Raw genomic sequence first — 25,292 nt, forward strand, 5'->3', positions numbered from 1 at the left:
TACGACAGTGATTGCATCGTCTGTGGACCTATTGGGGCGGTAATCAAATTGAAGTGGGTCCAGGGTGTCAGGTAAGGTAAAGGTGATATCATCCTTAACTAGCCTATCAAAGCACTTCATGATGACAGAAGTGAGTACTACGGGGCGATAGTCATTTAGTTCAGTTACCATTGCTTTCTTGGGTACAGGAACAATGGTGGACACTTTGAAGCAAGTGGGGACAGCAGACTGGGATAGGGATAGATTAATATGTCCACAAACACTCCAGCCAGCTGGTCTGTGCATGCTCTGAGGACGCGGCTAGGGACGTCATCTGGGCCGGCAGCCTTGCAAGGGTTAACACCCTTAAATGTCTTACTCATGTCGGCCATGGAGAAGGAGAGCCCACAGTCCTTGGTAGCGGGCTGCGTTGGTTGCACTTTCCTGACAGTGGGTGAAGAAGGTGTCTAGCTTTTCTGGAAGCAAGACATTGGTGTCCGTGATGTGGCTGGTTTTCCCTTTGTAGTCCGTAGACCCTGCCACATATGTCTAGTGTCTGACATGCTGACCACACCGCTTGCGTAGCGTGTACGAGCTTTGTAAAATAAATGTACACATACATGTTATCCAATCATTGCTCCAACACTGCTCGCGAGTGTCTGCGTAGCCAGGCTCTAAAATAGAACTTTGTTCTATTTGTTGTGCTTGACACGCAAGTCCCGCCTCTCCCATCTCCTCGTTGGTTTTTAGGAGCATATACCCACGTGCCATCTTCTCATTGGTTTTTAAGAGCATATACCCATGTGGGTGATTGAAGGTGAACTGAGGTCCACAATCCAGTCCTGTTGGTAGTGCACCTTAAAACTGGCTGCCAACCGCCATATAAAGTCCAAAAAATAAGAAGCCCGAAGGAGGAGAGATTGCTGGAAATTAACTGTGGGATTAATCATAGAGGAGTGGAGGACCTTGTGCATTTCAGGTAAAATAACAACCCGATGTTAATATCCCACAACAGCAAGCAGCTAGCTAAATTGCCATACATGTTTTTTTTTTAGCTGTCTCCAAATTAATATAGTTGGTTCAGAGTTCGTTTTGACATTTCAACCTGTGTGTCCTGATCTTGTCTGGTGTTGGTAGACAAAATCAAGAAGCGGGATGGTGACGCACGTCAGCGGTTGAATTGCGACTACTAACTTTGTCTCTAATGATCATGAATATTTATAAATACGCCTCTTTCAGTAAATAACTGTGATGATTGGGCTATACCAAAGAAAATCTTCCATCAATCTAGAAAGGAGGTGTGGCCATTGAGTCCGTGTAGGGTATGCCTGCGTTGAAAGAGGTATTTCAGTTCATTTCGGAAGAGCCCGCTGTAAAGTAATCACATTGAACGGGATGGACGAGGAACAAATGGGGCCACAGACCTTTCTCTATGGTGAGATGTTTTTTTTTTAAACATAATTAGGTGGTTTCAGTATAGTTTCAAATCCATGTCAACTAGTTAGCAAGAAAGAGCTGTTCATCAGACGCCAACATCGCACGAGGTAGCTAGCCAGCTCAATGGCTAGCTACAGTAACTAATGTTAGTTAGCTAAAATTAATTGGGCGATGTGAGTTTCGTCAATGTATGGTTCAATAACGTTACGATTTCTGAATACAATGTCATTAGTTACAATGCTTGGGAATGGAAATAATGTACCCAGTTGTCAGCTTGGTAGATATCCACGAGACATGGGCGGTATTATAGTAGTTAGCTTGCAAACCATCTTGAGACCTTTTTTTAGTAGTTCGCTAAATTGGGTAATGCTTTCATCATATTGGTTCCCTGGTTGATTTAATTTGTTGTGGTAGTTGGGCCAGACTGATAAGTTCACATTGCTGGACAAATTTGACATTACAGGCGATGTTCCACAAACTACCGGGCTAGCTAGTTGGCCCTCCATGCGTCTGAACACGTGTTTTAAAGATGGCGCACAAGGCCGCCTAGAAACGTGCTCATGCAGTGCAGCAAGATGTTAACATTGCCTAAGTTGCTAGTTTTGGCTAAAGCTGTTTTAACTAGTTACCTGTGATAATTTATCCACTTTCATTACGTTAACATGTTATTGTTAACAGATTGAAATGGTGATTGGACAATTAAAATAATATGTGAATTCCAAATCGTACATGTGGTGGTTTTTGTAAGTAGTTTGACTCGCATAATGTTCATAGCAGCATGTCTAAGAGCTAGTTAGTTGCATTGAACACGTTCCCTTTGTCAGGGCTCACAACTCTTCCAACCACGTGAGTATGTGACCCATATTTTGGCCTCACCTCAGTCACCTCAAACTGGGAGATGTCCAGTAATGGGCAACCTTATCCACAAGTTAACGGTTTGGGTGCATGCTTTTCCTTTTCCATGAACTCAAGTGATTCAACATGGCATAGTCTTCAATTGAGTCGTTATTAGTTGCATCAGCCGTTTTACTGGCTGGAAAAACGCCCGAAGACCCACCATTTTCTTACAGGATAAGAAATTGCCCAGCCCAACATCGCCATCAACTAAGGGAAAGGGGTACAATGTAGTATTTCCTCATATGTAATTTACACTTTTTTTCAATAGGGTGCGAGTTGAAATCTGGGAAGGATGTTGTCTTCAACCCAGAAGAGGATGACTTTGAGCACCAACTGGACTTAAGGATGGTGAGGGTTACTGGTGCTTATTTTATATAATATGAATTGATGGCAATATTTCTTTTTAACCATTTCTTGTTATAGGTATGATAAACTATTTATGAACTTTATGTCTCCTGTTGATTGGTCTTAGGTGTGTGTGGACCCCAGCACCAAGGATGAGCTGCATGTTGTGGAGGTGGAAGGACAGGACGCAGAGGGTGAGAAGGTGAAGGCTGTGCTAGCTGCGCTCAAACCCTCCACCTTGCCAAGTGTGAGTAGTCAGTCGTCAATACTTCTATTCTGGTGGTTGTATGGCCTTGTGTAGAGTTCATGCCTATTGAGCAGTTAATTGTGTGTTGCAGGTGTGTCTTAGTGGGTTCGCAATCACATCCCCAGCAGTTTTCCGTCTCAAGGCTGGTTCTGGTCCAATCCACATCAGTGGCCAGCACCTTGTCAGTGAGTATTGCTTATCTTAGGACTGTGTTACTCCCATGGTATATTTGGTGCTGCCATGGCCTCTGTATGATGTGCCATGGCCTCTGTCAGATGATAGTTGTTGAGATGACTTACTGATTTCAACACTGCATACCAAAAGACTGAAATATCATATACAGAGAATTATTAGATTTTTGTTTTAATGTATCTTTATTAACTCCTCTAGGGTAGGGGGTAGCATTTGGAATTCTGCATGCTACTCAGGCCCAGAAGATAGGATATGCATATAATTGGTAGATTTTGATAGAAAACACTAAAGTTTCCAAAACTGTTAAAATAGTGTCTGAGTATAACTGAATTGATTTGGCGGGTGAAAACCTGAGCGAAATCCATTCAGGAAGTAGGATTCTTTTGTTGTAGTTTTCTATTCAGTGCCATTACAGTATCCATTTACTTAGGACTCAAATTGCAGTTCCTATGCCTTCCACCAGATGTCAAGTCTTTAGCAATTGTTTCAGGCTTGTATTCTGAAAAATGAGGGGGTAAGAGCAGTCTGAATGACTGGACCCTGCTGTGTCAGAGCTTTTTCATGTGCGCGACCGAGTGTCTTTACCTTTTTATATTGATGATGATATTGTCAGGTTGAAATATTATTGATTATTTAGGCTAACAACAACCTGATGATTGAATATAAACATCGTTTGACATGTTTCTGAACTTTACGGAGACAATTTGGAATTTGTCTGCCTGTTGTGACTGCGTTTGAGCCTGTGGATTACTGAAGAAAACGCACTAACAAAACAGGTTTTTGGATATGAAGAGAGACTTTATCGAACAAAAGGAACATTTATTGAGTAAATTAATGTCTTCTACGTGCAACCATATGAAGGTCATCAAAGGCGCGTGATTCATTTTCTCTATTTCTGACTTGTGTAACTCTTCTACTTGGCTGGTTACTGTTTGTAATGATTTGTCTGCTGGGCAATGTTCTCATATAATCTTAACCTCTCTGGGATATGTGGGACGGTAGCATCCACCTGGCCAAAAGCCAGTAAAAATGCAGAGCGCCAAATTCAAATAAATTACTATAAAAATCTAACCTGAAATCACACATGCAAGATACCAAATTAAAGCCACACGTTGTGAATCCAGCCAACACTTCAGATTTCAAAAGGGCTTTTCTGCAAAGGCAAACGAGGCTATCTGAGGATAGCACCATAGTAAACAAACACTGACAAGCATATTTCAACCCTCCTGGAGCGACACAAAATGCAGAAATAAAGATATAATTCATGCCGTGCCTTTGGGCTTCTTTTTTTGGCACTCCAATATGTCCCATGAACATCGCAAATGGTCCTTTTGTTCGATTAATTCCGTAGATGTATATCCAAAATGTCAATTTTTTTGGTGCGTTTGATCCAGAAAAACACCGGTACCAACTTGCGCAATGTGACTACAAAATATCTCAAAAGTTACCTGTAAACTTTGCCAAAGCATTTCAAACTACTTTTGTAATAAAACTTTAGGTATTTTTTAATGTAAATATTAGATAAAATTGAAGGCTGGATGATCTGTTCAATACAGGAGGAAAACAAACTGCAGCTAGCTTTCAGGTCACGCGCCTCTAACAGTCCTCTTCACTCTAGCTTCGTTCTGAACAGTGTTCCTTCATTACACAAAGGAAAAACCTGTACCAATTTCTAAAGACTGACTTCCAGTGGAAGTGGTAGGAACTGCAAGAAGGTCCCTTAGAAATCTGCATACCCATTGAAAAGAGGGGCCTAAATTTTTTTTTGAAGAATCTGGATGTTTGTCCTCTGGTTTCGCCTGCTAAATAAGTTCTGTTATACTCAGACATGATTCAAACAGTTTTAGAAACTTCAGAGTTTTCTATCCAAATCTACTAATATCTTAACTTCTGGGGATGAGTAGCAGGCAGTTGAATTTGGGCATGCTTTTCATTCAAAATGCTGTCCCCTATCCTAGAGAAGTTAGTTGTCATGTTCTATCTACTCAAAGTTAACTTGTTTTTTCACCAGTGATGGGAGGAGACCAAACTTTCGACGAGGACGATGATGAAGAGGAAGTGGTACAAACGCCCAAGAAAAGGGCTGCATCAGTACCAGCACTTAAATCTCAGGTTGGTCCCGGATACTGGCCTTTGATCCAACACGCCAACAGGGAAATAACTTGCGTTACAAAATGTATATATCTGGTGCCCTAATATCGCATGGCCTCCCTAGTCAAAGATGATCTTTGTTGAGCTGATTTACTGATGCATTTTCAACACTGCTTACCAAAAGACTGAGACTGAAGAGGGTCATTCCCATTTCTGAATGTTATCCACTCTTTACTCTTGCGTCACATCCTCACCTCATGACACTTACCATATCCTTCCCTTTCTCCTCTTCACAGAAGAAGATGAAGATGGATGACTATGAGGAGTAAGTGTAGTGTTTGACTGACTAACCAATGTTCCATGATGACCATGGTGAGGTTTAATCTAGAGTTGATTTGTAACATCTCTTTAGGGATGATGATGATGAGGAGAGTGAGGCTGAAGAAACTCCTGTTAAGGTGAGTGCATTTATTTGCCCACCTGTAATATTTAGTTTAGTTCAGCCTATTTTCATTCTACCTTTGAAAATGACACAAGAAACCTCTGTTTTACTCAGGTTAAGAAGACTCCGTCCAAACCTCAGACTCCTGCCCAGAATGGAAAGGGCCCTAAAGCCAACACACCAGCTGGCAAACAGGTAGTCCTCTTCACATCTTCTGCCCTACCATCACATTGTTTCTAGTCAAAGATGATATTTGTTGAGCTGATTTACTGATGCATTTTCAACACTGCTTACCAAAAGACTGAGACTGAAGATGACCACTCCTGTATCTGAGTATTGTAGTGATGCATGTTAGTCATGTTACATGTCTTGTCTAACAAGTTCTCTGTTTTTCAGTCAAATATGCCTGGTGACAAAAATGGCCAGACCCCCAAAGCAACCCCTAAAACACCTCAGACCTCCAAACCAGTCCTCACCATCCCTGAGCTGAAGGCCAAGATGAAGGCGACTATGGAGAAGGTGGGTGTATGTGTTCTGCCTTGATGTATATATTATCTGGAAATACACTTGCCTAAAATGGAGATGGGATGAACTGATCTAGCTGATGTATGTTAAAGAACTGTTAACCAAAAGACTGACCGAACACAAGATTAAAGGGACACGTCTGAATACCTGTAGTAATGTCATATTATTTCAGGGAGTGAACCTGCCTAAACTCCAGCCCAAGTTCGAGAGCTTTGTGAAGAACAGCTTCAGAGTCACAGACACCAAGGTATGGTAATGCTCCCCAGGAATGTTGTGAAATTTGACCTGTCTGTCTGGAACGTAATGTGGTTCAATTTGTGAAATGACAACCATAGTGCTGTTGGAAAACATCCTGGAAGAGCAATGAAGACTACTTGGTTTTGATCAGCAGTGAGAAACACCAGTACCTCTAATGTTCTGAGCTCTCACTATGACATTATGATTTATGCTTTGGTAAATGTTTTTCCCATCTTTTTTCAGGCAATGGCTGAACTGTGGAAGTGGAGACAGACTGTGGAAGACAAAAAATAAATATTTTGGTATACCTTTTTTGATTTATTTTTCAACCCCTCTCCTTGACCTGCTCTGGCCCTTCCCATGTCAATCAAACTTCTGCAGCCCGTCCAGTCCCCGGTGTACTGCTGTGGCACACCAACTAATATGGAACTAATGACTGAGCCCCTGACCCTACCAGCACCACGACCCTCTCAGAGGGTGGGAGGGGTGATACTATTCCAGCTTTCATGTGGGTAGACCTGGGAAAACCCACTTGGAACATAACATTTTGTAAATGTGTAAAATACGTACTTGCTACTGTTTGAATGTAGCATTTTTAAATTCTGGTCAGTTGGTTTTGAAGGACTGTCCCTCTGGCAGTTTGGAAGGTATCTGTTCATGTGTGTTCTTTTTGGGGGGGTATGTTTGTAAATGGGTCAAGTGACTTGATGGCTGTTCAGGTCATCTATACGCTGTTGGGTCTGGATGCTCCTGTCCATCCCTTCCAGAGGGTAGGTTCCTCAGGGTCTGAGATGTTAACATTGAACACTTAATATAAGACAATATGTTAACTGGTCCAATCAGGTTTTAAGTCATGCTCACAGTTTTATATTTTGCTGTAAGGGTAGAGTGAAGCAGCTAACGCACCGGTGTCAAAGATGTCATCTGAAGGTTAATAAATAATTCCATTGTATCATACCTGCTTTGTGACCTTGTACCTTCTGTTCTATTGAATTGCTATACAATGTAAAATGAACAGCTCTCTAGCCACAGGAATATTGTGATCTGCAATAAAAAAAAATATTGGGGGAACACTATATTGATGAGTACATGGTACAATATAATTGTGACCCCTCTATCTGCATGGCTGTTAATGAGCATAAGGATTAATGATGTGGATGGTGTTCCAGTTTAATACCATAATACAGACTTAGTCTGCATTACAAAATACCTTATGGTTGATAAACTATTGGCCTACTCTAATACTCATTCAGACATGAAAAGGGGCATTGTCTGACCAGAAACTACAAGACCGTTGATTTTTCGAGGCAGAAAAATGATGTGGACAGAATGAAGCAACATCTCAAGACATCAGTCAGGAAGTTAACTTCTTGCGTATCATTGGGAAGCTACTGTCCCACCTTGCCAACATCTGGGGAAATTGCAGTGCGCAAAAAATGTAATATTAAACAATGAAATTACAAGTGTTATACATCAGTTAAAATTTTTACTTCTTGTTTATCCAGCCACTTTGTCAGATTTCAAAAAGGCTTTATTGCGAAAGCACCCCATGTGATTATCTGAGGATGGCGCCCGCCCCGCACAAAAAAAGCATTACATACATTTCCAACCAAGCAGAGGTATCACGAAAGTCAGAAATAGCGATAAAATAAATAACTTACCTTAGATCTTCATCTGGTTGCATTCATAAGGGTCCAATCTACATAACAAATGGTCCTTTTGTTTGATAAAGTCCTTTATATCCCAAAAGGTCAGTTTCATTGGCGTGCTTGACTAAGTAATCCTCCCAGTTCCCTCATTCAAAATGCATACAAATGAAACTCTTAAATTACCAATACACTTCTTCCAATCAATATCAAAAAACGTCCCTATTCAATCCTAAGGTACCCTAATATGTAAATAAAAGATAATTAAGACAGAATACCGGAGACAATTACCGGAAATAAATAACGAAGTGCACACTGGAACGCGCAACAAACACTACAGCCAAAATGGGAGCCACTTAGAAAAACTACACATTCTAGCTCATTTTTCAATCAAAAAACGAACCTGAAACTCTTTCTAAAGACTGTTGACATCTATTGGAAGCCATAGGAACTGCAATCTGGGAGGTCTTCCTTTTTTTCCCCATTCCCAGCCATTATCAGTGGTGAGCTGAAAAACAAATTCTGGATGGATTGTCCTCGGGTTTTCACCTGCCATATCGGTTCTGTTATACTCACAGACATTATTGTAACAGTTTTGGAAACTGTAGAGTGTTTTCTATCCCATACAAACAGTTATAGGCATATCCTAGCTTCTGGGCCTTAGTAACAGGCAGTTTACTTTGGGCACCTCATTCATCCAAACTTCTGAATACTGCCCCCTAGCCCGAAGAAGTTAAAGCTTGATCGCAAATGGGTCTTCCAAATGGACAATGACCCCAAGCAGACTTTGCCATTGTGGCAAATGGCTTAAGGACAACAAAGTCAAGGTATTGGAGTGGCCATTACAAAGCCCTGACCTCAATCATATAGAACATTTGTGGGCAGAACTGAAAAAGTGTGTGTGAGCAAGGAGGCCTACAAACCTGACTCCGTTACACCAGCTCTGTCAGGAGGAATGGGCCAAAATTCACCTAACTTATTGTGGAAGGCTTTCCGAAACGTTGGACCCAAGTTAAACAATTTAAAGTCAATGCTACCAAATACTAATTGAGTGTATGTAAACTTCTGACCCACTGGGAATGTGATGAAAGAAATATAAGCTGAAATAAATCATTCTCTCTAGTATTATTCTGACATTTCACATTCTTAAAATGAAGCGGTGATCCTAACTGACCTAAGAGAGGGAATTTTTACCAGGATTTAATGTCAGGAATTGTGAAAATGTATTTGCCTGAGGTGTATGTAAACTTCTGACTTCAACTGCAACTCTGGGTCTTCCTTCCCTGTCGCGGTCCTCCTGAGAGCCTGTTTAATCATAAGGCTTGATGGTTTTTGAAAAAGCACTTGATGAAACATTCAAAGTTCTTGAAATTCTCTTCTTATTTGAGCTGTTCTTGCCATAATATGGATGTGGTCTTTTACCAATTAGGGCTATCTTCTGTATATCACCCCTACCTTATCACAACACAACTGCTTGGCTCAAATACATTAAGAAGGAAAGAAATTCCACAAATTATAAAGGTACACCTGTTAATTGAAATGCATTCCAGGTGACTACCTTTCACCTTTATTTAACTAGGCAAGTCAGTTAAGAACAAATTCTTATTTACAATGACAGCCTACCCCGGTAACGCTGGGCCAATTGTGCACCGTCCTATGGGACTCCCAATCATGGCAGGATGTGATGCTGCCTGGATTTAAGCCATGTACTGTAGTGACTCCTCTTGCACTGAGATGCAGTGCCTTAGACCACTGTGCCAATTGGGAGCCCAAAGAGAATAGTTGAGAGAATGTTGCTGTCAGAGTGTGCAAAGTTGTCATCAAGGCAAAGGGTGTCTACTATAAGATATATTTTGATTTGTTTAACACTTTTTTGGTAACTACATGATTCCATATTTGTTATTTCATAGTTTTTATGTCTTCACTATTATTCTTCAATGTAGAAAATAGTAAAAATAAAGAAAGATCCTGGATTGAATAGGTGTGCCCAAACTTTTGACTGGTACTGTATGTTATAATTTTGTTTGGATCACATTCATAATGGACACAAAACTCAGACCTATCCATGTCCCTCAGGTCAGCTGAATGTGAGTCAGCAGCACTCAGGGTGAGGGGCTTTGATGGAGAGAGTCTTTTTATGGTCTCTGTGGATCTCCTCACCCCCTGTAAGTGCCTTAGATGTGATTGTGTCCAAGAGAGCGTTAGTGATATGGATCTTTATGGTGCAGTTCAGTTTGCATTGAAGTTGTGTGTAATGACCATGTTGTGCAGATATTACATTGTATATGTAAACAACACAGTAGCTATGGAGACCAATAGAACGACACACATAAAGAGAGTGATTCAAAGCAAAAACAAGATAATACTTTTTTGTCATTAGGTTTTAGTTAGTTGTTTACATATTTATCAAATACAAAGTATAATACATCGGGAGGCATCCTGTTATCATCCATCTGTTGCACTACCTCAAACATTCCCAGATGTCTCATAGGACTCAGGTAGAGTATGCCACCCTCGTGCCCGTCCCAGTGAATGGGTATAGCCTGACATGAATAAAACAGCTTCCTCTTACTGGATTGCTTCTTGCCCCACTGGCACATGTTATTCTTCTAAAATAGCCCTTGAGCTGTGTATTAACCATTAAATATATATATTTATATATACAGTGGGGGGAACAAGTATTTGATACACTGCCGATTTTGCAGATTTTCCTACTTACAAAGCATGTAGAGGTCTGTAATTGTTTTATCATAGGTACACTTCAACTGTGAGAGACGGAATCTAAAACAAGAATCCAGAAAATCCCATTGTATGATTTTTAAGTTATTCATTTGCATTTTATTGCATGACATAATTATTTGATACATCAGAAAAGCAGAACTTAATATTTGGTACAGAAACCTTGGTTTGCAATTACAGAGATCATACGTTTCCTGTAGTTCTTGACCAGGTTTGCACACACTGCAGCAGGGATTTTGGCCCACTCCTCCATACAGACCTTCTCCAGATCCTTCAGGTTTTGGGGCTGTCGCTAGGCAATAAAGACTTTCAGCTCCCTCCAAAGATTTTCTATTGGGTTCAGGTCTGGAGACTGGCTAGGCCACTCCAGGACCTTGATATGCTTCTTACGGAGCCACTCCTTAGTTGCACTGGCTGTGTGTTTCGGGTCGTTGTCATGCTGGAAGATTCAGCCACGACCCATCTTCAATGCTCTTACTGAGGGAAGGAGGTTGTTGGCCAAGATCTCGCGATACATGGACCCATCCATCCTCCCCTCAAAACGGTGCAGTCGTCCTGTCCCCTTTGCAGAAAAGCATCCCCAAAGAATGATGTTTCCACCTCCATGCTTCACAGTTGGGATGGTGTTCTTGGGGTTGTACTCATCCTTCTTCTTCATCCAAACACGGCGAGTGGAGTTTATACCAAAAAGCTTTATTTTTGTCTCATCAGACCACATGACCTTCTCCCATTCCTCCTCTGGATCATCCAGATGGTCATTGGCAAACTTCAGACGGGCCTGGACATGCGCTGGCTTGAGCAGGGGGACCTTGCGTGCGCTGCAGGATTTTGAATCCATGACGGCGTAGTGTGTTACTAATAATTTTCTTTGAGACTGTGGTCCCAGCTCTCTTCAGGTCATTGACCAGGTCCTGCCGTGTAGTTCTGGGCTGATCCCTCAACTTCCTCGTGATCATTGATGCCCCACGAGGTGAGATCTTGCATGGAGCTCCAGACCGAGGGTAATTGACCTTCATCTTGAACTTATTCCATTTTCTAATAATTGCACCAACAGTTGTTGCCTTCTCACCAAGCTGCTTGCCTATTGTCCTGTAGCCCATCCCAGCCTTGTGCAGGTCTACAATTTTATCCCTGATGTCCTTACACAGCTCTCTGGTCTTGGCCATTGTGGAGAGGTTGGAGTCTGTTTGATTGAGTGTGTGGACAGGTGTCTTTTATACAGGTAATGAGTTCAAACAGGTGCAGTTAATACAGGTAATGAGTGGAGAACAGCAGGGCTTCTTAAAGAAAAACTAACAGGTCTGTGAGAGCCGGAATTCTTACTGGTTGGTAGGTGATCAAATACTTATGTCATGCAATAAAATGCAAATTAATGACTTAAAAATCATACAATGTGATTTTCTGGATTTTTGTTTTAGATTCCGTCTCTCACAGTTGAAGTGTACCTATGATAAAAATGACAGACCTCTACATGCTTTGTAAGTAGGAAAACCTGCAAAATCAGCAGTGTATCAAATACTTGTTCTCCCCACTGTATATGTATTGCTAGTGTTCCGGGTCTATCCTGTTTAAGAAGGTAGGGGTTATCTAGTTTTGGATGCCCAGACAAAACTAAACACTACCCCAATAGAACAGTAAGCAGTCGATCCTACAAAATCTCACTTGTAGATATCTGGTTTTATAGTTTCCCTTCTTATTTAAATGTAACCACTGCATGACCCCTAATTGAGTTTTAGAGTGATAATAAATTGGAATTGAAGCCTGTACGTGTACCTACATTCAGTGGCATTCTAGGATCAGTGTTGCCTATGTCCGCCAATACAAAAATCCTTCTTACTAGCAGGCCAGAGAGGACACAATTAGATTTATTTCAAGATGGAAAGGAGGATGATTAGATTGATTCCATGCAACAAAAAATGTTTATATCTTCTCAAAATATTAGTGTATTCTCACTCTCTCCATTTCCCATCAATTTTCTCAGCAGACTGGTCAGCTTTTAGATGCAAGGGCACAGAGCTGGTAGTGTAATTAGTGGTGAATGAACAGATGGGACGTGGGAGGAAGAAATGTTCCAATCTGTGCTGCGTCAGTCAGTCAATATGTCCATTTGGAATTGTGGGGCTGGCTCAGTGATGTGTGTCGCATACATCGCCACAGGTCATAAGCTACCACCCATGACTTATCGGACACAAGGGCCCATGCAGCGTACGTTCTGTATGGCCAGATCATATCAGGGTAGGAAACTACAGAGTTTTTGTTTCATCTTCAGACTCACTTTGGCTATGTTCTGGAAGGACAATAATAAATCACTCAATTCACTTTGCTCACAGGTCAGTCACCTTGGTGCAGTTTCTTAGATATCAGTCAGTAAGCTTTTGGGCAAGTCAGAGTGTGTAATGTCCAGAGGGACCCACCCTGTCCCTGTCACACTAGAGCGGTGACACGGCCCATCTTTGCTGCTTCATCAGAAGCCCACGGCTGCAGGTTCTGCAGTGCGAACAGGGAGGAGTTGTGGATGCAGAGTGGATCGGATGGAACTGAGTCGCTCAGGGACTTCTGAAAGGCATCATGCTGCAGCTGGATAATCAGCCGATTGGCCTGCTGACGCTCCGCTTCCCTCTCCTCAGCCGTCTGTCGCCTGGCAACGAAGACAGGGCGGGTAGGTAGAGGATAGGGACAGACGCAGACAGGACACTTATTAAGATTCACTGTTAGAGGGCTTGGCTATACAGAGAGAAAATGTGAGGCTCCCAGAGACATCAGAATAGGGACACTGATGACAACCACCTGTCAGCAGCTATCACATGGTTGGTACAGTACAGCAGGAGAGACACCACACTGGCATGAGTCATAATGACACATGGGAGAAACCAGAGAGGACACTAACCAATGTTGCCAAACAAAACCAGATTGCACATGATTGCACTCAAGATGGAGCCACTCTTGCAGACAATCTTGAAGATAATATTTGTAACAGAACTTTTCAGTGAATATTTTATACTTTGTAGAAATTTCCGCACTATCAAAAATGTAACATATTGGTGTTATCCTTATTTTTAGGTAAATTTGCAAACATCAAATTGGTAGGCCTAATTTATCATTTGTTGTTTGACCTTTGACACGTTCCAACAGCAACCTGGTGCCAGTAAAGTAGCTGGACTAGGCTACAGTATCATCGCATTAATAATAACTTGTTTCCAAAAATATAAGAATGGTTGGTGTTTTTCAGTCCAATAAATCTAGCGGCAAATTGTTTCATAATACGCCTACAACTTAAATGCTAGGTTAGGATATGTTAAACTACGTTTCATAATGATATTACCATAAAATAGGCTAGTTACACTTGTTGGCTATATAACCTATGGTTTTCTTTGTCGAATAGAAATAATAATGCAGATACAGTGGCAAGAAAAAGTATGTGAACCCTTTGGAAATACCTGGATTTCTGCATAAATTGGTCATAACATTTGTCTGATCTTCATCTAGGTCACAACAATAGACAAACACAGTCTGCTTAAACTAATAACACACAGACAAGTATACATTTTCATGTCTTTATTGAACACACAGTGTAAACATTCACAGTGCAGGGTGGGAAAAGTATATGAACCCTTGAATTGAATAACTGGTTGACCTTCCTTCGGCAGCAAAAACCTCAACCAAACCTTTTCTATAGTTGCGGATCAGACCTGCACAACGGTCAGGAGGAATTTTGGACCATTCCACTTTACAAAACTGTTTCAGTTCAGCAATATTATTGGGATGTCTGGTGTGAACTGCTTTCTTGAGGTCATGCCACAGCATTTCAATCGGGTTGAGGTCAGGACTCTGACTAGGCCACTCCAGAAGGCATATTTTGTATGTCCTCCCATGAACACCATTCTTGTTCTACGCATCAGAGACTCGTCAACAGAGATGTTAGCATGTTACCAGAGATTTCTTTAAGACTTTAGCTGACACTCTAGGATTCTTCTTAACTTCACTAGGGTAGGGGGCACTATTTTCACTTCAGGATGAAAAGCGTGCCCAAAGTAAACTGCCTGCTACTCAGGCCCAGAAGTTAGGATGTGCATCTAATTGGTAGATTTGGATTAAAAAAAACACTCTAAAGTTTCCAAAACAGTTAAAATAATGTCTGTGAGTATAACAGAACTGATATGTCAGGCAAAAAAAGTCCATCCAGGAAGTGGGATTTATTTTTATTTTTGTAGTTTTCTATTGAAAGCCATTACAGTATCCATTGACTTAGAACTCAAATTGCACTTCCTATAGCTTCCACTAGATGTCAACAGTCTATAGAAATTGTTTTAGGCTTGTATTCTGAAAAATGAGGGAGTAAGAGGACTCTGAATGAGTGGACACTGCAGTGGCCCAGAGCTTTTTCATGCGCGGGACCGAGAGCGCGCCTTTCTTGTTTACCTTTTATATTGACGAAGTTATTGTCCGAATGATTATAAACATCATTTGACATGTTTCTACGAACTTTACGGATACTATTTGGATTTTTGTCTGCCTGTTGTGACTGCGTTTGAGCCTGTGGATTACTGAACAAAACACGCAAACAAAACTGAGGTTTTTGGATATAAACATGCACTTTATTGAACAAAACTAACATTTATTGAGTAAATGGGAATCTCCTGAGTGCAACCATATGAAGATCATCAAAGGTAAGTGATACATTTTATCACTATTTCTGACTTGTGTAACTCCTCTACTTGGCTGGTTACTGTTTGTAATGATTTGTCTGCTGGGCGTTGTTCTCAGATAATCGCATGGTATGCTTTCGCCGTGAAGCCTTTTTGAAATCTGACACCGTGGTTGGATTAACAAGAAGTTAATCTTTAAACTGATGTGTAACACTTGTATGCTTCATGAATTTTTATAATGAGTATTTCTGTTTTGTATTTGGCGCTCTGCAATTTCACTGGATGTTGGCCAGGTGGGACGCTACCGTCCCACGTCCCCTAGTGAGGAACCTCATTGAGCATTCTGCGCTGTGCTCTTGCAGTCATCTTTGCAGAATGGCCACTTCTAGGGAGAGTAGCAACAGTGCTGAACTTTCTCCATTTATAGACAATTTGTCTCACTGTGGACTGATGAACATCAAGGCTTTTAGAGATATTCTTGTAACCCTTTCCAGCTTTATGCAAGTCTACAATTCTTAATCTTAGGTCTTCTGAGATCTCTTTTGCTCGAGGCATGGTTCACATCAGGCAATACTTCTTCTGAATAGCAAACTCAAATTTTGTGAGTGTTTTTTATAGAGGCAGCTCTAACCAACAACTCCAATCTGGTCTCATTGATTGAACTCCTGGTTAGCTGACTCCTGACTCCAATTAGCTTTTGGAGAAGTCATTAGCCTTGGGGTTCACATACTTTCCCCAACCTACACTGTGAATGTTTAAATTATGTATTCAATATAGACACAAAAAATACAATAATGTGTGTGTTATTAGTTTAAGCACACTATGTTTGTCTATTGTTGTGACTTAGACGAAGATCAGATCAAATTTGATGACCAATTTATGTAGAAATCCAGGCAATTCCAAATCGTTCACATACATTTTATTGCCACATAACATACATAGAGGAGTCCTAGCCCAACATAAGATAGACTATAGGCAAAACGTGTTTTGGCATGAGTCAATTGGTTGGCCAACTGCAGTACATCTTACTTACTCAACAAATCAAACAGATGAAACTAGAGCCATAACAATAGTTGACGAAACTCATAAACCTAGCCCTATCAAACTAACTCTCTTAACATTGTTTATTGTATTCTGGTTTATTGCATTTGTTCCAAAAATGCTCTTTCCCCGATATAACATCACATTTTATTGTGTTGCATACATTACATGTTATTGTGTAGCCTGCCCTGCAGTGTGTTTGTGCAAGTGATCCAGTTCATATTTGATAAGCTATTAAATGTGAATGTTTTATCGCCAACACTGTCAAGAGATATTTTCCATATACCACAAACTCTTTGATCCAAACACTTAGTCCAATATTAATGACACTCTATAGAGATGAATGAAAGGTGTTTGGAAAAGTACAATCCATGGACTGTCCCCAGCCTTCTGTTCTGACTGTAGACGGTTATGGAAGGTAAAGACAGGTTGGGTTGGTGAGGCTGAGCTGTAAGTGACAAAAAGGGTGTGAATATTCCGGTTAGGTTGAGTGCACATGAATTATTGGGTCTCCATTTGACACGTTCTGACCTCAGTTCCTTTGTTTTGTCTTTGTTTCTATGGTCAGGGCGTGAGTTGGGTTGGGCAGTCTATGTTTGTTTTTCTATGTTTGGTTTCTGTGTTCGGCCTAGTGTGGTTCTCAATCAGAGGCAGGTGTCGTTAGTATCATACTTAGGTAGCCTTTTTTCCACCTGTGTTTCGTGGGTGTTTGTTTTCCGTGTGTGTGTTTGTTGTCACACGGTACTGTTTCGGTTTTGTTCGTTTCACGTTTATTGTTTTGTAGTGTTCAGTTTATGTCTTTAAATAAACGTTATGGACACTTACAACGCTGCGCATTGGTCCTCCGATCCTTCTTGCTACTCAGAAGAGGAGGAGGAATGCCGTTACAGAAACACCCACCACAAAAGGACCAAGCAGCGTGGTAACGGGCAGCAGCATCGATCGCAGGACTTCTGGACATGGGAGCTCGATCTAGACTATGTCACTACTTGGGAGGAGATAGACAGGTGGTCGGTCGACCCAGGGAGAGTACCGGAGCCAGCTTGGGATTCTCTGGAGCAGTGTGAGGAGGGATACCGGCGAATGGAGTCAACACGGCGGCGCGGAAGGAAGCCCGAGAGGCAGCCCCAAAAATGTATTGGGGGAGGGCACACGGGGAGTGTGGCGAAGTCAGGTAGGAGACCTGCGCCAACTTCCCGTGCTTACCAGAGAGCGAGAGAGGCACCGTGTTATGCGGTGGAGTGCACGGTGTCTCCGGTGCGTGTGCATAGCCCGGTGCGGTACATTCCAGCTCCTCATATCGGCCGGGCTAGAGTGGGCATCGAACCAGGTGCCATGAAGCCGGCTCTACGCATCTGGTCTCCAGTGCGTCTCCTTGGCCGGTGTACATGGCACCAGCCTTACGCATGGTGTCCCTGGTTCGCCAGCACAGCCCAGTGCGGGCTATTCCACCTCGCCGCACTGGCCTGGCTACGGGGAGCATTCAACCAGGTAAGGTTGGGCAGGCTCGGTGCTCAAGAGCTCCAGTGCGCCTTCATGGTCCGGTCTGTCCGGTGCCACCTCCACGTACCAGCCCTCCGGTGGCAGCCCCCCCACCAGGCTGTCTCTCCGTCTTCTCCCTACAGGTGCTCCCGCCTGTCCAGTGCTGTCAGAGCCTTCCTCCTCTCCAGTGCTGTCAGAGCCTTCCTCCTCTCCTGAGCTGCCGGAGTCTCCCGTCTGTCCTGAGCTGCCGGAGTCTCCCGTCTGTCCTGAGCTGCCGGAGTCTCCCGTCTGTCCTGAGCTGCCGGAGTCTCCCGTCTGTCCTGAGCTGCCGGAGTCTCCCGTCTGTCCTGAGCTGCAGGAGTCTCCCGTCTGTCCGGTGCTGCCGGAGTCTCCCGTCGGTCCGGTGCTGCCGGAGTCTCCCGTCGGTCCGGTGCTGCCGGAGTCTCCCGTCGGTCCGGTGCTGCCGGAGTCTCCCGTCTGTCCGGTGCTGCCGGTGTCTGTCCTGAGCTGCCGGAGTCTCCGTCGGTCCGGTGCTGCCGGAGTCTCCGTCTCGGTGCCGGAGTCTGTCCGGTGCTGCCGAGAGTCTCCGGTGCTGCGGAGTCGTCTGTCCGGTGCTGCCGGAGTCTCCCGTCTGTCCGGTGCTGCCGGAGTCTCCCGTCTGTCCGGTGCTGCCGGAGTCTCCCGTCTGTCCGGTGCTGCGGGAGTCGTCCTTCACTCCAGCGCTGCCGGAGTCTCCCGCCTGTCCGGTGCTGCCGAAATCTCCCGTCCATTTGGGACCCATGGCTAGGGTTCCCAGTCGGAGGTCGGCGGCGAGGGTCGCCGCTCGTAAGAGGCCACGGGGGCGGTTGAGGAGGCGGACAAAAACTGTGGTGAAGTGGGGTCCACGTCCCGCGCCAGAGCCGTCACCGCGGACAGATGCCCACCCAGACCCTCCCCTATAGGTTCAGGTTTTGCGGCCGGAGTCGACACCTTTGGGGGGGTACTGTCATGTTCTGACCTTAGTTCCTTTGTTTTGTCTTTGTTTATATGGTCAGGGCGTGAGTTGGGGTGGGCAGTCTGTTTGTTTTTCTATGTTTGGTTTCTGTGTTCGGCCTAGTATGGTTCTCAATCAGAGGCAGGTGTCGTTAGTTGTCTCCGATTGGGGCGGCAGGGTAGCCTAGTGGTTAGAGTGTTGGACTAGTAACCGAAAGGTTGCAAGTTCAAATCCCAGAGCTGATAAGGTACAAATCTGTCGTTCTGCCCCTGAACAAGCAGTTAACCCGCTGTTCCTAGGCCGTCATTGAAAATAAGAATTTGTTCTTAACTGACTTGCTAAATAAAGGTTAAGAAGAAAATACTTAGGTAGACTTTTTTCCACCTGTGTTTCGTGGGTGTTTGTTTTCGGTGTGTGTGTTTTTTGCCACACGGTACTGTTTCGGTTTCGTTCGTTTCACGTTTATTGTTTTGTAGTTTTCAGTTTGTCTTTAAATAAACGTTATGGACACTTACCAAGCTGCACATTTGTCCTCCGATCCTTCTCGCTACTCCTCCTCAGAAGAGGAAGAGGAATGCCGTTACACCATTAGCATTGATAAACAGTTATCTAGGGCCTTAGCACACCTCTATAACGGGTATTAGAAATCTAAGTTACTGGTGATATTGTAGTTTTATTCAAACTATAATTCTCAAAATTGGAAACTGACATTAGAAAGTGGTACCTGATGTTGTGTTAGCCACTGACAGAGAGTAAACCCAGACTAGATCGTCCTCTTTCTCCAGAGGAACCACTCATCCTCATCTCTCTTCCTCCCCTCTCCTTCTCCAGCTCAGTGTCTCACCTCCACTTGGTCCTGCGGTTCTGGAACCAGGTCTTGACCTGTGCGTCGGTCATCTTGAGGGTCTTGGCGAGAGCAGCCCGCTCAGCGCTGGCTAGGTACTTCTGTCTGTGGAAGCGTTTCTCCAGCTCACAGATCTGCACCCGGGAGAAGGATGTCCGCGGCTTCTTCCTCTTCGGAGGGGTGCGGTTCTGGTAGGGGTGACCGATTCGCCGGGCCACTGTGAATGGTGTCAGTGCAGCTATGTGTGTGAGGAAGGGACATTGGACAAACAAAGAGAGCAGGTCATGCACAGGTTAACAGGATCTTGTGTCGTGTTCAGTTTGTTGAAGGACATTACATTCCGCATTGCAATATCTACATGTGATCGAAAATCTAAATAAATTCACAGCTCATTGGTTTGACCTAATAATATACCCCCCTCCTCTCTGTCATAGAGCTGGAATGTTTGAGTGTTTTATGGGTCTTTAGAGGCCTATTTTTCCCCATTGGGTAATGCTATTCCAATCCAAACAAAATCCATGTTCAACATATTTTTAAGTATTATCAAAAAATTGTTCAAACAAAATGATAAATTCTGTCTAGGTCCATGGTTAAATACAAGTCAAAATCCAGATCTTTCATTTCCTCTTATACAATGGTTTTTTATAGTAGTTTATAGTAGCAGACAGATTGCAGTAGCAGTGGCGTAATATTCTGAATATTTATAGGCCTACACATTGACAGTTAATTATGCTGCGGATGTCGATGAAAAGAGGTGAATGTTTTCACAATTCATTTCTGGTGTGGAGAGCTTCTTGCTTTTGTCACAAAATGCGGACAAAGAATCATATATAACCCCCCCTGCAATATTAATGACACTTTACATCGTCATAGTTCCCCCCCAGAAGTCGACAAAGGTGCTGAAAAAGATTACAGGCCACCCACTGGAACACAGAATGGGAAACATTTACGTTTCAGATGAAGAGGTTCTCCTCTTTGTATTTTTTGGAGTCTCCCGATTGTGTTATTACAACTTGACAATAAAATAACGGATAAGGCAAACAGTAGGCTACCATATTGGCCAATTATGTGTTTAGAATTCATTTCTGTTAAATAACAAGTAGTTGTAACTTAATAAGAATCATCTACTCTCAGTTACTCTAGATGTTCCATGTAAACATTTAGTTAAAACAAATATAAACAGAAATCCAAAAAGCAAATTCATTAATTCATTAATAAATGCACATTGTGTTAGTCTATACCCCATTATATAATAATAATACACTTATAATTGTAATATTTCCTATTTAGCAAAACACGCACACTAATAACGGGGACTATGAAGAAACACACACACAGGCACAGACAGTCGCATACACACGCTAACACACGCACTCTACACACACCTACACACAGATTTTGTATTGTAGATATGTGATAGTAGAGCAGTGGCCTGAGGGAACACGCTTAATGTGTTATGAAAAGTGTTATGAAATGTAACAATGTAATATTTTAAATTGTATATAACTGCCTTAATGTTGCTGGACCCCAGGAAGAGTAGCTGCTGGAGCTAATGGTGATCCTTAATGAATACACACACACACACACACACACACACACACACACACACACACACACACACACACACACACACACACTCACAACTGTTCCTTCAGTAATTAGGTTTAGTTGCGGGAGACAAGTGGTGTAGCTAATAGCCAATATAAAGATGTCTGAAACACTTGTGCAATGTATCGTAGCAATTTCGATAAAAGCGCATCCCTCCTATCGATTTAATCAAAAATAGATCGAAATAGAAGCGAAATAATTATTGTTCAATGCGAGTCTACAATGTGTGTTTATTTCTTAGAATTACACTGGTTGCAATTTGATATTTGTGATCAGTTGGTATTTGCTTGTTACATTTTGTGGTAAACCTGTAAGAAAGTTGTGTCTAGTTTAATGGTGCAAATTGCAAGTATTGTAACTTGTGCCAAATGTACCGAGAACAGACCTAATTCGGCGAGTATTTCTACAGGCCTACTCCACATTTAAAAGTATTTTTATTGTTTTATGTCAAATCAAATCAAATTGTATTCGTCACATTCGCCGAATACAACGGGTGTAGTAGACCTTGCAGTGAAATGCTTACCTACAAGCCCTTAACCAACAATGCAGTTTTAAGAAAAATAAGGGTTAATTAAAAAATAGATAAGTAAAAAATAAACGTAACAAATACTTACAGAGCAGCAGTAAAATAACAATAGTGAGGCTACATACAGGGGACCGGTACAGAGTCAATGTGCCGGTTAGTCGAGGTAATTGAGGTAATATATACATGTAGGTGGAGGCTTTATCCTTTGAGTTAAACCTTACTTTGAAATATTACATAATATGATGAATAATTAAATGTTTAATTAATCTGTTTTTCATCAAATATTTGTTTTTATGATGCTATTGTTGATTTTATTTCTGTGAACATGTAGCCCAGGCCTACATATTTTCCCTCAAAATAGAGGTTTCAGAATTAGACTAAAATGTAAGTTCATCTGGTGAACTGTTTAGACGAGTCCAGTATACTTTATTTATGGCCCAGTTCCATTCCGTTTCAACTCCATGGGTGAAATGAAAATTCATCTTTGAAAAAGAATAGGCTAGCATACGAAAACCCGGAATTTACCAATTTAAAATGGAAATGACCACATCCTGGTCAATAGGCCGACCTACTGACCTATATCCCAACTTGCCAATGTGCTTTTATGGCCGTTTTCCCAGACATTAAGCCTAGCTACTCCTGGAGTAAGATACACTTTGAATGGAGATAGTTTACCTGCGAATCTTTCCTTTGCGAATCTTTGGCTGCTCTCCATCCAGGGGAAGCTGATGCTCCCTAGCCCTGGTACCGCGCTGACTATAGAAGGAGGCACTGCCGCGGCCAGCGGCCTGTGCGCCGGGACGCGTATCACCCCTCCTGGGTTGAAAGTCAAGTTCACTCCGTATGGACTTGATTCCTGGTATGATGATGCAAGGCCATGAAAAGAACCGGAAAGCGAAGTGAAGGGCGCTGCACTGGCTCCAGTTGGACTATCGAGGTGGTAACCTCCTCCACTTGTGGAGTTGCCAGTATCCGAACCACTCCGGGTTGTATTCTGTGATTCTTCCTGGTCGGTACCACTAAGAATCTGGTCAATGCCGAAACTAATAGGTTCATGCTGGGCAGGTTGTGGGGGCTGATTTACGCCACTGGGGCTTGTGCTTGGCGCCCGTTCCATTCTCGCTCCCAGAACCTTTCCAGACCCTTTATGCAGTCCTCGGTCAGAGCCGATGATGCAAAGGGAACGACGTGTACAATTAAAAAATAGCTTATATCGGGTTAAGCATCTAGCTCTTTCCCTTTTAAAGCTCGTTTTGGAGTATGCTTTCTATGGCCTTCTATGGCAGCGAGTTTTCCACCATCCTTCCCGGCTCTGAAGGATCCGTCCATCTGAAATTTGAAGAAGTTTTAAACGTCGATTTTGCTGTGCAGGGCAATCGCTGCTTGGGACAATTGTCCTCTGCCCACACCCCCGCCGCAATAATGTTTCCTCTTTCCCTCTTCCTATTGGTTGGAGGAGCTTTTCCGCCACATCATTGGTTGAACTATTAACTTTAATTTTCTCAATTTAATGCGATCTAAGGGAACATTCCCAAGTGACATACTTTCTTAAAAGGGGCACATTGTAGCGGATTCATTAATATCTTTATCGTCTGTATAGTCGACTCTCAATGATGCGTTGTTATAGTGTATCATAAACACGGTTTATAAAAGGAGATTTAATGACACTGCATAATGATTATGCATGCATTCCTAATTAGACTAGTTCTACACGAGTGGTTTATCCAAATTCTGATTTGTATCATTTGAGTTTCTACTTTAAAAGTTCATAGCCTATTTTGTGTTTTGATGGGTTATGGGTTTACTTTACAAACGTTATGCATTTGCTTTGGATCGAAAATAATGTAGGACTATGAATTACAATTAAGTGGAAGCCTACACAAAATGACAATAACAAAACGCGTTCATGCCAGCAAACCTATAAAGGAAGCATCATATTGGCATCGTCCCACACACCACTGGTGGTGGTGGCATGGTGACGATGGTCAATTCCGAATGGTCAATGCAAGCAAAATAAGAATGCGGGCTTATGCTTAATTGAGAAACATCGATACAGAGGCAACTGAGGGCTGCAGAATTTATTATCACTCGCCACTAGTCGTGGATTGGACACAACATAGACTAAATGTATTAATTTACAAACCGTGCGCGTTGGCTTTTCACTGGGGCAGCGATTATCTTGATTATTGTTTATTTATTTAACTAGGCAAGTCCGTTAATTTAAGAACAAACCATAATTTACAATGACGGCCTATCGAGGAACAGTGCGTTAACTGTCTTGTTCAGGGGCAGAACGAAATATTTTTACCTTGTCAGCTCGGGGATTCGATCAGATTCATATATCAACAGCGAATTTGAGCTTTGAGCTCGCAAGTCGAATTTGGACAATGTACGTATCGGTTATAGTCGTTGATAGGCTGCTAATGAAGTTTAAATTCCACTCCCAACGAAGCGGTTTGTCGTTTCAATGCTAAATATTAGGCTACGCATGAAGAAGGCATATGATAGCCTGTAACTTGTATTAACCCTGATATGTACAAAATGATAGGCACGTAGACTATGGCTTTGAGCGTAAAAGCCATGGCTTCTTTTAGTTTGAAAATAACTAGACTATTAAAAATCACATGCATCGCAACCGTTTATTATGCCAATGTTTTAGGTTAGGCTATATGTTAGAATTAGGCCTGGTGTTTGGTCTATTTGATTCATAGAAACATATTGCAATGTATCCTAATGATTCGTTCGTTATGCGAATTCATTTTAAATGAAGCTCATGTTTGTTTAGTTTTTTAAGATTTCGTGGCTTTATTTTGTGCGTCTGGTCAAGAGTGGCAGTGGGACACTTTATTTCCACTCCACGCGCCAACTGAATGGGGAGCACAGGACACCCGATCTGCTGACATAGGCTCTAAGTGGCTCCTTGTAATCTGCTGAGTAAAAGCGATTATGCTCCTTGGGCCTGGCCGAGGCGATTATGCTCCTTGGGCCTGGCCGGGGCGATTATGCTCCTTGGGCCTGGCCGCTGCGATTATGCTCCTTGGGCCTGGCCGCGGCGATTATGCTCCTTGGGCCTGGCCGGGGCGATTATGCTCCTTGGGCCTGGCCGGGCGATTATGCTCTGCTGCGTTTGATTAGCTTCAGGGGATTGGAGCTGGCCGAGGAAAAATCAGTTTACTTTGAAGTTGATATTTGAAAGATTATCAGTAAGTGCTGATGTCAACCCGTGGCGTTTAGTGGTTGACATGGATAACCCTTCATGGCCAGTCCAGAGCCCCTTCATGGCCAGTCCAGAGCCCTCCCTGACCCTTGCTTTATGTGCATATTTTAATTTCCATTTATTGTTTCCAATGCATATAGCATAAACCTCCAATTTTAGTTTAATGTATTATGTATAG

The 25,292-nt window shown here is 42.6% G+C and overlaps 2 protein-coding genes across 2 annotated transcripts; one reads left to right on the forward strand and one right to left on the reverse strand.

Moving 5' to 3' along the window:
* Positions 1–1,302: 1,302 nt before the first annotated feature.
* Positions 1,303–7,349, forward strand: LOC115101281 (nucleophosmin-like). The gene is made up of 11 exons (XM_029620648.2): positions 1,303–1,414; positions 2,582–2,661; positions 2,786–2,905; positions 2,997–3,090; positions 5,109–5,209; positions 5,485–5,513; positions 5,601–5,646; positions 5,745–5,825; positions 6,027–6,149; positions 6,328–6,402; positions 6,636–7,349. Exons 1-11 carry the CDS (start codon positions 1,375–1,377, stop codon positions 6,684–6,686), a joined length of 840 nt encoding a protein of 279 aa, XP_029476508.1. The 5' UTR covers positions 1,303–1,374; the 3' UTR covers positions 6,687–7,349.
* A 5,852-nt stretch (positions 7,350–13,201) lies between these two features.
* On the reverse strand, positions 13,202–23,014 carry LOC115147029 (T-cell leukemia homeobox protein 3-like). The gene is made up of 3 exons (XM_029689021.2): positions 22,573–23,014; positions 19,764–20,001; positions 13,202–13,415 (listed from the first exon to the last, which is right to left on the reverse strand). Exons 1-3 carry the CDS (start codon positions 23,012–23,014, stop codon positions 13,202–13,204), a joined length of 894 nt encoding a protein of 297 aa, XP_029544881.2.
* Positions 23,015–25,292: the final 2,278 nt, after the last annotated feature.

The sequence above is a fragment of the Oncorhynchus nerka genome, linkage group LG19, assembly GCF_034236695.1.
Source record: "Oncorhynchus nerka isolate Pitt River linkage group LG19, Oner_Uvic_2.0, whole genome shotgun sequence".
Taxonomy (NCBI): domain Eukaryota; kingdom Metazoa; phylum Chordata; class Actinopteri; order Salmoniformes; family Salmonidae; genus Oncorhynchus; species Oncorhynchus nerka.

Bases quoted from the DNA above. Each gene is read 5' to 3' on its own strand.
- LOC115101281 (XM_029620648.2), top strand. From the start codon at position 1,375: ATGGACGAGGAACAAATGGGGCCACAGACCTTTCTCTATG. The intron at 2,662-2,785 runs GTGAGGGTTACT...GATTGGTCTTAG, and splicing joins ACCAACTGGACTTAAGGATG to GTGTGTGTGGACCCCAGCAC. The intron at 6,150-6,327 runs GTGGGTGTATGT...ATATTATTTCAG, and splicing joins TGAAGGCGACTATGGAGAAG to GGAGTGAACCTGCCTAAACT.
- LOC115147029 (XM_029689021.2), bottom strand. From the start codon at position 23,014: ATGGAACGGGCGCCAAGCACAAGCCCCAGTGGCGTAAATCAGCCCCCA. The intron at 20,002-22,572 runs GTAAACTATCTC...TCACACACATAG, and splicing joins CGCAAAGGAAAGATTCGCAG to CTGCACTGACACCATTCACA. The intron at 13,416-19,763 runs GTGAGACACTGA...CTTCGTTGCCAG, and splicing joins AACCGCAGGACCAAGTGGAG to GCGACAGACGGCTGAGGAGA.